The sequence below is a fragment of the Struthio camelus genome, chromosome 7, assembly GCF_040807025.1.
Source record: "Struthio camelus isolate bStrCam1 chromosome 7, bStrCam1.hap1, whole genome shotgun sequence".
Lineage (NCBI taxonomy): Eukaryota > Metazoa > Chordata > Aves > Struthioniformes > Struthionidae > Struthio > Struthio camelus.
This window is the reverse complement of record NC_090948.1, coordinates 42,913,501-42,925,728: the sequence shown is the minus strand read 5'-3', so window position 1 is coordinate 42,925,728 and position 12,228 is coordinate 42,913,501. Positions and strand designations below refer to the sequence as shown.

The following is a 12,228-nucleotide window of genomic DNA, read 5'->3' as shown; positions in this document are numbered from 1 at the left end:
AGGGCACAGCCCCGACAGCGGGGCGCGGGATGCTTGGGAGCGCGAGGGGCGATTTTTGCAGCCTTCTCCCAGTGTGGGGACGGGTTCGCCGCCCTCCAGCCGGCGCAGCGTGGGAGCGGAGGGTTTGCAAACGCTGCCCTTGGCCCAGGCCCCTGGCCCCGGGACCTCTGCAGCCGGCTCCTGCTCGCAGCCGAGGGGAGCTTGTGGGCGCCCACGGGGCTGCCCGTGAGCCTCCCCCCCCCCCCCCGCTCCCCGGGGGTTTCAGAGGGAGAAGCCCGGCCGGAGCCCCTAGCAGTGCCGCGGGGAGCCCCCGGCCGGGGGGCGCGCAGCCGCGGGCGGGGAGCGGAGGGCCGCGGGTTCGCGCCCCGCTCGCCCCCCTCGGGGGTGGTGGGGGGGGAGCCGGGCCGTGCGGGGCGTTGGGAGCCGGCGGCCGCCTTTTGGGGAGGGAGGGGGAAAGGAGGGAGCGGCGGCGCGGCGAAAGTGCATGTGCATCCTTGCAGACGCCCCTTCCTCCGTGCCTTCCCTCCCTCCTCCTCCTCCTCCGTGTGTGTGTGGTGTGTGTGTAATGTGTGTGTGTGTGTGTGTGCGTCTCGCTCCCTCTCCAGTCTAGCCTGACGCAGGCAGATCGAAATCACCCCTGAGGAGCCGGGCTGCGGAGCGCGGTGCGGCGGGGGTCCGGCTGCCCCGGGGCGGAGCGGGCCCGGGGCCGGAGGCAGCGCCCCGGCGGCGGCGGCGGCGGCGGGGAAGTTGGCCCAAGTGCGGGGAGGCAGCCGGCGGGGGGGGGGGGGGAAAGTTGCCGGGAGAGGCGAGGGGCGAGCCGGGCAGCGGCGGCAGCGGCCAGGAGCATGGGCACTTTGCGGGATTTACAGTACGCGCTGCAGGAGAAGATCGAGGAGCTGCGGCAGCGGGATGCGCTCATCGACGAGCTGGAGCTGGAGTTGGACCAGAAGGACGAACTGATCCAGAAGCTGCAGAACGAGCTGGACAAGTACCGCTCCGTGATCCGGCCCGCCACGCAGCAGGCGCAGCAGCAAAGCGCCGGCACCTTGCAGGGGGAGCAGAGGACCAAGAGGCAGGCGATTTCAGCCGAGCCCACCGCCTTCGACATCCAGGACCTCAGCCACGTCACCCTGCCCTTCTACCCCAAGAGCCCACAGTAAGCGGCGGGTCGCAGCCCTGCGGGAGCGAGAGCCCCTCTGCCTCTGGGGAGCGGAGCGCCGGCAGAGCCGCTCGGGCGGGCGCTGCCCCCCCCCCCCCGCGGCGTGCGGCATGCCGGAGGGCAGACCCCCCCCTCCCCAAAACCAACCCCTTCCCCTTCCTGGGCAGCCGCATTGCTGCTGCCTTCCCCCCCCCCACCCCGCCCCAACCAAGAGAGTTTTTTTTTGGGGGGGGGGGGGGCAAGTTGTTGCTGCGTTCCCGAGGGTGGGAAAGTTGCGAGGTGTGAGTTGGGGGTGTGTTTGGCTGGTGGGATGTGGGGGGGGGGTCGGGCCAAGCTCGCGAGTGGGTGCTGAGGTGGAGGGGACAACCGCCCCCCCCCCCCGCACCCCAAATCCCCTTCCTTCCCTCGGCGACAAGTTTGCGTCGAGGCAGGCGGGCACCTCGGAGAGTTTTTGGTCGGGGAGGTGGGGGGGGGGGAGGAGGTTGGTTGGGACCGGAGCTTCTGGACTTCGGGAAGGGAAGGGAGGAAGGCGGCGGCCGCCGGGGAGCCTCCCCCGTCCCGTCAAAGGCGAGCGAGGGGGCGGAAAGTCGCGGCCGGGCGGTTGTCCCCCCCCCCCCCCAGTTGAAATCCCTCGCTCGACGTAGTCGCAGGCTGGAAGAGAGGGGCCTCGTCAAGCCCAAACCCGCCTGCTGTTTAGGGCTGGCCGGTTTTTGTGTGTCCCCCCACCCCCTGCTGGGGAACAGGAGGGAAGGAGCCTGCTCGGCTCGGAAAGGGTCCTTCAGAGGAGGGTCCTTCGGTCTGTCCTCCTCGTGTGTCCCTCTGGGGAGCGGGTCGGTGTATGGGACTATATGGGTTTTTTTTTTTCCTTTTTTTTTTTTTTAAATGATATAGTGGCAGGAGTAGCCCAAAAGGGAGGGGGGGGGTTGGTTCGTCAAGAGCCGGCGATGGCGGCTCAATGGCAGGTGCAGGCGGCCTTTGGCTTCGCCCAGGTGCGGCCGAGGCGGAGCGCGCCGCCGCCGCCGCCTCCTCGCCTCAGGCAGGTGCGCGGGCCGCGGCCTGGCCCAACCGCCATGGCGGGTCCCCGCCGTCTCCTAGCAACGGCCGCCTGCTCCTGGGCGGGGGGAGGGGGAGATGGCGGCGGCCTGGCCTGGCCTGGCCTGGCCTGGCCTGGCCTCGCCTCGCCCTCCCCCCCCCCCCAGCCCGAGCTTTCGCCACAGATATTTTGCCCTTTTAAGGCGAATCGCCGCTGCGTTGAGTTTAATAAAGAGCGGCGGGGAGTAGAGGAGCGGGACCCGAGAAGGAGGGGGAAGCGCTTCGCTGGGGGGGGAACGGACGGACGGACGGACGGACGGACGGACGGACGGACAGCCCCCCCGGTGCCCTCTGCGCAGGCAGGGACGCGTGGTCGGGCTGTGTGTGAAGGAGCCTTCAGCAGCTGTGGGCGATGTCCTGTGATGTTTCGGGGCGGGGGGGGACAGCGACACGGCTCAGAGGTGGCAGTTCTTGCGCCTGAGCTGCTAGATGGAGCCGCCGGCTCTCCCCTGGCCTACCGAGACCCTTCGGCTGTAGGCGGACCGAGTCCTGAATCTCTGCTGCCTACCGGAAAACGTACAGGAAACCTGTCAAAGCCTTGAATTAACTTCCCCCCCCCACCCCCCGGCTTCAATCTAACCTCTCATTCCTCAAGTTCCTCCGTTCAGTTTTACTTAGGGATAAGGCAGGCCACTTGCCTGAAGCGGCGTTCAGTATTGACCTCCCGTGGTCGGCGGTACCCATGACATTGTTTTCAGCTCCCGTAACTGCTTTGTGCCGTGATCACTGAGGGAAAAAGGTGACTCGTTTCGCTGCGACAAGTCATGAGGCTGTGCTGGAGCGCAATAGTCCCCTCTTCTCCAGAGCGTTCGCTGCCTTCTGAGATGAGCCGCGTGATGGTGATGAGGAGCGCCCACGCCTGCAGGTGGATGGACGCCCACCGGGCTAGCGCCACGTCTTCTGGACGTAAACTGTCCTCTCAGGTGCTTACCGCAACCTGTAAGTCAGGGCGCTGACGAGCACTTGTAATTTGCGTGTCCAAACGTAACCTGGATTAGCCGGATTTAGCGGTGCGGCAACTGGGAGAGGAAGCACAGGTCGGCTTAAATTGTCGGGATCATGACTGCCCTAAATCATGCCTTTTCCTGTACTTCTCCGCACGAGCCCCAAATATGGCTTATATAGTGCTCCTGTGTGCTTGCAAGGAACCTCTTGTCTTGATTATATTAAAAACGTGGCACAAAGTCTTTAGGCTATTTTGATGTTGTATATAACCATTTATGGCAGCAATAGAGGAAAAGGCAGAGAGGCTCTGGAAGCGTGGGTATATACTCAAAATAAGTTTCAGAGCATACAAGGCTTTATTTGCTGTTGCAGGGCTGGGCCGCTATAATTTTCCCTATAAATTTATCTTGCTGATGTGAAACTGGACTTTGGGCTCGCGTGAGTTTATACCTAAAATATACAGAGGGACACATCTTGCCATTTTCTTCGGGGTTAAAAGACCAGTGAGAGAAGTCAGATATTTGCCTCTACATGAGTCTTTGTATTTGAGTGACTAGGAAGAAGTTGCCTAAAATAAGAGTTGTTCTCCCCACCCTTCCCTACCCCCAGTGGAAATAACTTGCAAGAAGTGAGTGGAGAAAAGACTGGAGAAAGCTGGAGCGTTTTCCATGGTAGGAAAATGCCATGACAAAGCCTTATCTCGTCTTCATCTTCTGAAATTTGCTGCTCTGTTTGTTTTTCCACACCTTTGACCTCTCGCGGGATATATTCCGGCTGCTAACGGCCTGTCAGCATTAGGACGACTGTGAGACCGAGTTTGCACCAAGGGTTGGACCAATTCAGATTTTGCACAGCTGAGAACCCAAGAGCAGCTTTTCTAACTAGGAAGCTGTAACTCTTTCTTTGCTTTTGTTACTTTGCATTTATGATGGGAAAATACCCCTGGCTTTAAAAGGAATGTTTCCTGTCGTGGTTGACAACAGCTGTATGCTCTTTGCAGACTGTTGAATCAGCGTATTTTGTGTTCCAGAAGGAAAAAAAAATGTGCAAACATAATGTAAAACAGCGTAGATGGCTAATGAGCGTGAGGGATCCGTGGGGTCTCCTCTTCTCTTACCCGAGGTGGTGTATATTCTGTCATTGCCTCAAGTGAGATAAGGAATAATGCTTTGTCATTTGAAGAAAATGTTGAGTAAGATGAAAAACGGCATGGTTATCAGTTGACAAACTTAAAAATGCTTTAAATTTAAAATTGGGAAATCTGCCAGAATCCCACAGATTCATTTTTGGGAGGGGAAGCATTCTGTGTCATATTTAAGAGTGTGGGGGGGGGTGAGGGTTTTTTTGTTTGTTTTTTGTTTTTTTTTTTTTTACATATTTGGTTGCATAGCCTTGGGGAAAGTACAACGTACACACAAGAGACTTAACTAAATCCCTTCAACAGCTAAATTGGTTCTTTGAAGGCAAATGAGCACATCTTTTATGGACTAGAGGCATATTTTTAAGTGATCATAATAGTAATAAAATAAACTAGAAATGTATCGAAAAGCACTTCATATTTAGAGTATTTGCATAAAACGATCTGTTGATATTTAGAAATGGTACCTACGCTGCAGTACCTAGGAGCCTTCCATTGAGTAAAACTCAAAGTGTAGTTCAAAAAAAAAAAAGAAAGCCTTCTCTTAAAACCCACGCAGTCCTAATTTAAAAACAATCTGGAGGATGGTTGCCAACACAATTTAACCACTAGAAACCGAGATTGAAGAACCTGTGACCGGGAACTGAGACAACCCTCGCGGAACAACTGCTTCCTAAAATGTAGGACAGAAGCTATGAACTTGGACAAGGGACAAGCAATGCTGGCCTCCTTGGCCGTATTACATTCTGGTTTTGGTGTCATTGCAGAAAAGAACTTGTCAAAAGCAGCATCACATCACCACTCAGTGGTGGTGGATGCAAATGGGCAGCAAGGAGGGGAAAAAACTTAAATTTTTTTTTGTTTAGTGTGTGCATGTATAAATATATGTGTGTATGTGTATATATACTTATTTAGAAATAACTGTGTGATGTGTGCAGCAACCAATTAAAATGCAGTTATCATTTGTTTGAGAGTAGTTAACTGCTGCGGTTACTCTTATGTTATGCAATATAATGTTAAATCGATTTGTCTGTAGTTCAGCGTTGTTCTGAAGAGTATGCTGTATGCCTGGAAAGCTCTGCTAACTCTTGGTTGAACTCTGACAGCCATCAATGTCGGTGGACTTCCATGGGCAAGCAAGACTCCTGCTTCCAGCCCTTGTGTTGAGTGGTGCTGGGGCAACCGGTAGGAAGGTTTGTGTCTGACACGATCTCTGTAAGAAGTGAGAAAGGATGATGTGCTCACTAATGTGGGATGTGCCCTAGAGCAGCACCTTGGGCAATGACATCCCTTAGGCCTTGTGGATAAGCTTGCACTGATTAGCTTTCCGTTTGCCTTGGCGGCTGTCAAGGGGAAGTTGGAGATACCAGATCAACTTCCTCCCACTGGTCTAGCGGCATTTTGCCACTCGCACCGTATTGTGCTTTCTGTGTGTTTGGCTAATTTGAGGAGCTGTGAAGGAGAGCAGCTCCTGTACCGAGCGTTGCTGAATCTGGATACGTGGGGCTTGTTGCCTACCCAGCAGCCCAGTCCTGAATTTCTCTAATCTACGTGGTTGGCCAAGGCAGCGTGGCAGAGCTGCCTTGTGAACGATCTCCTCTCCTTTTCTGTCGCGAAACCAGCTAGCTTGCCGCAGCTTGGAGAGCAGGCCCCATGGCATCCCAGGCTCCCATTTTTATTGTGAAGGGTTATATGTTTCCTGACACAAATTCTGCACAAAGTGTGTCGGGGATAGTGGAGAACTCATGTCAGTCAAACGGTATTTTACTCTGTTTTGGCAGGTCTGATTTGGCAGTGGTGGAGTGCTGCGCTGGTGTTGGATGGGGCTTTCCTCTGCATAAGGGTATATGTGACTCCTACCTTGATGTCTCATTTAATGCAATGTAAAGTGGCATGTGTGAGATTGCTGATAGGTTTACTCTTTGTACAATTCAGCCTCCTCATCCTTTGATTAGGGACTGTGGTAAGGAGTAACTGCATTTAGTTATTATGCAGAGGACAAAGATTTTTCTATATTGGCAAGTGCTTTTCTGGGTTGTCTCTGAAGTGTGTTGTTTTTTGTTGTTGTTGCTACCATGAATTTCTGCTGCTTCCAGATATCCATTCTAGCAGCCTAATGTAATATAGTAAGTTGTTAAACAAAATTGCACTGAAACTTTTATGTTGCTTATGGGCAAAACAGAAGTATTCCATAAGCCTAACAAACAGTAAGTGTAAAGCAAGCTAAAGGCGCTTAACAGTTAGTTTACAAACTGTTTTTTAAATTATAATACATCTCCATAGATTGGCTTTCTAGAGAATTAGCTTTTCTCCTCTTGTCTGTATTACTGGGTGAATGCTCTTGGTAGAGAGTTTTTAAGTGTGTCAGCAGGAAACAAGGTCTAAGGCTTTTGGCAAGAATCCCGCTTGAGTTCAGCAATATTCCTGAAAGTGAATGCGCTATGGACAGGAATGCCTTCCCTCCAGGCTTGCTGTGAAAGCTTTAGCGTCTTGTATTCCTAAATGCAATATGCATCTTACCTATCAGAAATCAGTAATAGTAATAAAATGTGCTAATGTTGGAAATAAATTGACGTAGAAGCACAAACCGAGGCATCAGGTTTGTGCAGAGTCGTCAGCTGCTAGAAGCAACCAGTGTTGTTGACCCCCAGAGAAGGAGAATGGACTACATGCCCTTTACTAAACACTGTCTCTCAAAGCACCAGACGCAATGTATGAGTCAAAGGAAGAAATTGCTTAGATGCATGTTTTTACAAAGTTAGAAAAAGCACAGTGACTTGATAGGTAACGGCTTCTTTGCTTTTCTGCTTTGGAACAGATATTGTGGGATTCTGAGATTTCAGAAGTCAGGTAATACAAGCCTTTCCTTAAGGTAAGGGGACCTTGCTAACTGGAAGCTGCTTTTTAAACTGGAGGGGTTGGTGGTTTGAATGCCACATCATTCTCAATTTACTGCTGTGAATGATACTCTTTACTCCCTGTTCTGCTGATGTTCCTTGCTTTTGGCTTTTGATGCTAAAATACTCGTATTTGTAACTGTCTAAAGGATGAATGTTTGTATAGATGTCTTTCAGCTGCTGTTTTGCTTTTTCTTGGGGGTATGTGCAGGCAGAGAAGTCCATGCCATTCAGGTTGAATAGCTTGTTTTGTTGCTTTGAAGGGCTGATAGAACAGGAAAAGGAAAATATTTACTACGGTGGAGCCTGCACCTCCTTTCTGTCAAATAATTCCTTTCTCCTTCTGTGAACGTCTATAGAAAGGGGCATTATCTATAGAAAGGGCTGGGCTGCAGATGTGAAAGTTGTTTGGGTATGTACAGCATCTCCTGATCTGCTGAGTGTCTGAAATTGCGTTAAGGTCTTTTAGAAATACTGGTAGGCATCTCCCTTGAAGGCTTTGTGTCATGGAGATAGCTACAGTGCTCTTGTGAAACGGCAAGCGCAGGACTTACATTTTTACAATGTTCATGCAGTCCCTGGTTTCCTTGGAAACTAGTGCCCGATCACATATAGCCAAACTTGAACACTGGTGCATGGTTTCAAAGTATATCAGCAAAAAAAGGGCTCCCAGACTTTAAAATTGCCAAGTGGAGTTGGGATTATTTGGATTGTACTTAGTGCTTGTTTGTTACTAACAATCTCGAAGCAGAATATATTACTGAAAAAAAGCCCCTAGTGATACTGCAACTTTTTGGGGGGAGGGGGGTCTGGAGCTGTTTTTTTTTCTTCCAACTCCCTTTTCGATTCGATTTGTGAGCATATTTGTTGGAGGTGTTTCCTGTTAAAACACACAAACTGTGTCAGGAAAGCCTTGGAACAGCTCTGTGGTGTAGACTTGAAGTAGATTGGAAAGATACCCTGCCAGACCAGCTTATCTTGTTCAGTTATTTAATAGTCTGGTGGTGGGTAATCTGCGCAAATAGAAGAAATCATAATGTGGCTGTCTGAGGCAACTGAAAATGAGACTATAGTCTTTTAAATAGCCATATGTTTGTAGTTAAATGATATTTTAGGTTCAAGGCAAATAAGTAATGACAACTGTGTATGTGCATGTCTATATTTATCGATGCATGCATGAGTATTACATTAACATAAATATACTATGAGACTTGACTTTTATTTAAATGCAGAATGAGTAAACCTTAATATTGGTAGCTTATATAGAATTTTTTCCAAAATCGGTTGGACTCTGGGAATTTAAAAGTGCTGTTGGCTTCTGCTGTTTGGCAGTCAGTGTGATTCAGATTCGGTAGCAAAAGAATAAATAACTGGTGACATGTGACAAAGGCTTTAGACTTCCATCACATCCCTGCCCCTAGCCCCCTGGTGTAACGTGGTCCCTAAGACCTGTCAGAGCTTATTACTATTTGAACTGCCTATCTGATGGGAACTTTCTGCAAAATTCCACTGGGTGCGGGGAATTCATTAGTGTTTTTGTAGTCCACAGGCTAAACAAAGAAAATAACTTTCTTGAGACAGGTAATGTTTCTGAACAAATGAAATCAATTGCTGTATGACTCAGACACCAGCACATCAAGGCAATTGCCAGGTACTTAATGAAGCTGTGGTTAAACCAAATGTAATGCAAATAATGCCATTAAATAAGCTTATGTTGGTTTGAAACCTCATTCATGGTCAGCCTCATGTCGCTCCATGGGAAGGTGATGGAGCATGTAATCCTGGATACTATTTCTGGACACGTGAAGGGCGGGAAGGTGACTAGGGGTAGTCAGCATGGATTTATGATGAGCTGACTGGCTTGGTGGATGAGGGGAGAGCAGTGGATGTTGCTTATCTCAAATTTAGTAAGGCTTTTGACAATAACATCCTCATAGATAATCTGATGAAGTGAGGGATAGAGAAGTAGTCAGTGAGATGGACTGAAAACTGGCTGAACAATGGGGCTCAGAGGGTTGCCATCAGCAGCATGAAGACCAGCTGGAGGCCGGTCGCTAGTGGTGTCCCCTAGGGGTTGATATTGGGGCCAATACTGTTTTATGTCTCCATGTGGCAAAGAGCCACAAAGATGAAGGGACTGCAGCATGCTCGTATGAGGAGAGCCTTAGAAAGCTGGGACCCTTTAGCCTGGAGAAGAGAAGGCTCGGGGGGATCTCATCAATGTGTAAAAATATCTGAGGGGAGGATTGGGCCAGGCACTTCTCAGCGGTGCCCAGCGACAGGATGAGAGGCAACAGGCACAAGCTGAAACACGGAAAGTTTTGTCTGAACGCAAGAAAACACTTCTTCACTGTGAGGGTGGTCAGTCACTGGAAGAGGTTGCCCAGAGAGGCTGTGGAGTCTGCATCCCTGGAGATGTTCAAAATCTGACTCGACGTGGTCCTGGGCAGCCTGCTGTAGCTAACCCTGCCTGAGCAGGAGGGTCGGACCAGATGATCTCCAGAGGTCCCTTCCAACCTCAACCATTCTGGGATTCTGAAACAATCATCGTCTGAATAGCTATAGAGATGCTTTGAAAATCGTAGGTCTTAAATCTGAGAAATTCCGTTAATTAAAGAAAATGGAGGAGCACAGTGGAAGTAGTGTTCATCTGGCTGCCTTCAAGTTTCGATATTTAAAGCAGTGAAATTCTATACGGGGTTACCCAGGAATTTCATAACAGTAGTTGAAACTCAGTCAAATTTGAGGGAAGTGCATTTTTCTGAACTGCTGTGTTTTATAAGTTTTTTTTGAGCCAAGTATTCAGATAAATGATTTTGAGACATGATAAATGAGGCATAACTTTTTTTTTTTTTTTTTTTTGTGGCGTAGCTCAATGCAGCTGTTATCGAGATCCCACCTGCAGTAAGAGTGGCTTGCTTTTGTTGTCTTGGCTAGGCAGAGCTGGGTACCTGCATGGGAGCCTGCAGAGAGGTGTGGAGCAAATTGGCTCCTTTTCCCAGCAGAGGGGAGTTTTGATGAGGAGGCTGGCAGAGGCAAACAAAGCAGTAGGGTTTCCTTTGCTCTCTCTTCCTGTGGTGGCAAGTGAAGGAGAAAAGGAATTGTGTGTTTGAGTGTCATGAAGGTGGGGGTTGAGGAGGGCAAAGGAAATGGTACTACTTTTCCAGCTTGCTGGATGCGCTGTCTGCTCCCTTAGTCTCTGCTTCCAGGTTCCCCAGTGTGTGCTGGGGGAGTCCTCCCTGTCCCCTTCGCAGCATGTATCCTGGCTTTACATTCCCAAAGCACTCTGCCTTCCCACTGCTGCTGTCGTTTGCTGCCCACCACGGCAGGGCAGACTGCCCTTCCCAGGGAGAGGGCTCCGTGCACCCCATCATCTCCTTCCCCGTTCTCTTCTTAGCCTTCCTTACTTAATCCCCTGGATCTCTCCTTCATTTCTATTCCTGCTCCCCCTTCTTCTCCAAGATTTTTCTCACTTCCTATGGATGTTTTGCCCTCTTCTTCCCTTTCCTTCCTCAAAGCTCTTCCTTCACTGGAGCTCTCCTATGTGATAAGGTCCAGACTCTACGTTTTCCTTAAAAAAAGAAAAAGAAAAAAGCTGGCTTGTTCCCACTGTACATTGGGAGAGAGTTTCCAGCGACTGTAGCATATAATAGTCGTGGAGGCTTGATATACTTTTTCTTCACCCCCTGACAGTCCAGCATGCCAGTTTGTACAAGATCAGTCTGCTTGCGACTGATCAGATGTGACGTTCCACAGGCCTCCCTGTTACAGGCCAACAGCAATTCTATCAAGTCGACTGCCTAGACCTTGCTTTGCTCAGCCCCAAGACAGATAATGCACATCCTCTGCCCTAAAGAACTACCGCTGAAAAGGACGCGAAGCCAAAGAGCGGCTGGCTGGTTTTGTGTCAGTGCAGTAAGTGATAATGGCACTGAGTTGTATTGACAAAATGTCATGATATAGGCAATGCAGTGACAGTGTCATTCTGCAATTATTCAGTACGTCTTTGTGTTCTGTTTGATGAAGTGTTTCTCCAGCTCTGGAAGGCTGCATATCACCTTTTATTATTACTTACCCTTATTGCGGTCATGCCTATGGACCAAGCAAGAATATAGCCTCACTGTGGCAGGAAGTATACAGCCATAAAATAGCAGGCTAGAGCTCAGTTAGAAATGGGCTCTGTGTGTATGTACTTTCATGCTCGTGCATGACGTATGTGCGAGTGCTCAAATGCAACTATTTGTCTAACCTGGAAAAAGGTATTTAAAAACTACTTGAATCGGAGTGTATTGCTTTTTTTCCTTCTGCATTTTGCATTTTTTTAAAATCCTATTAATAACAGGGCAGTTACGTGAAGAGGAGAACTGATCTCCTGTTCATCAGACACTTGATTGCTTCCTATTTTCCCAGTTGCAGTCTAGGTCTACGAGGCACATGAGAGAAATGAAGCGTGGAGAAGCAATGGCTTTTCTTTATTAGCAGTATACCCAAACACAGATGTACTCAGATACCATGATAATGAGTATGGTGGGAGAGCTTAAATAAGGCAGATTCTTTGTTTTTACTTGGCGTTATCTTGGTTCAGAGCTTTGCTTGCGATACTGGAATGGAAGGTGCAGGCTTTGACTTGCCACTTGAAGTTAGACTAGTTGCTGTGGCAATATACTTGAACTTTCGTAGTATTTCTGCTTTGGAGAAGGGACACGGGTGGTATAATTCGTATTTGTTGCTTCTTAACTGAGTCTGCCAGCTTGCGTTGGCAGGAAGAGCTCATGTGGCCCTTTTCGGCAACGGCGCAGTATTCTGTTGCGTGGTGGGTATTATATTGCAGCACAGCAGTCTTTCATTAGTGGAGTCACAAGGGAATGCTAACTATCCATCTTACTTCCCTCTATTCATTTGCTAGATTTATTAATGTGCCTGCAGGAGGGCATGCACCATCAAGGAGTGCCTTTTGCAGACACAGCAAAGCTGAATACCATAGCGCATCAGCCCAT

The 12,228-nt window shown here is 49.7% G+C and overlaps 1 protein-coding gene across 4 annotated transcripts in view; it reads left to right on the top strand.

Annotated features, from left to right (window-relative positions):
• Window positions 1-12,228, top strand: part of PRKG1 (protein kinase cGMP-dependent 1) — a 543,168-nt gene that overhangs the window by 39,208 nt on the left and 491,732 nt on the right. The window contains exon 1 of one of the 4 annotated variants that reach the window (XM_068951107.1): window positions 782-1,156. The exons of 1 other annotated variant lie outside the window; for it this stretch is intronic. In XM_068951107.1, coding sequence (XP_068807208.1) covers window positions 846-1,156 — 311 coding nt within the window. In that variant the 5' untranslated portion in view covers window positions 782-845. Of the gene's footprint in view, window positions 1-781; window positions 1,157-1,423; window positions 1,439-7,139; window positions 7,207-12,228 lie in introns of those variants that run through there. 2 more of the 4 variants (XM_068951111.1, XM_068951110.1) reach the window with 2 other exon arrangements.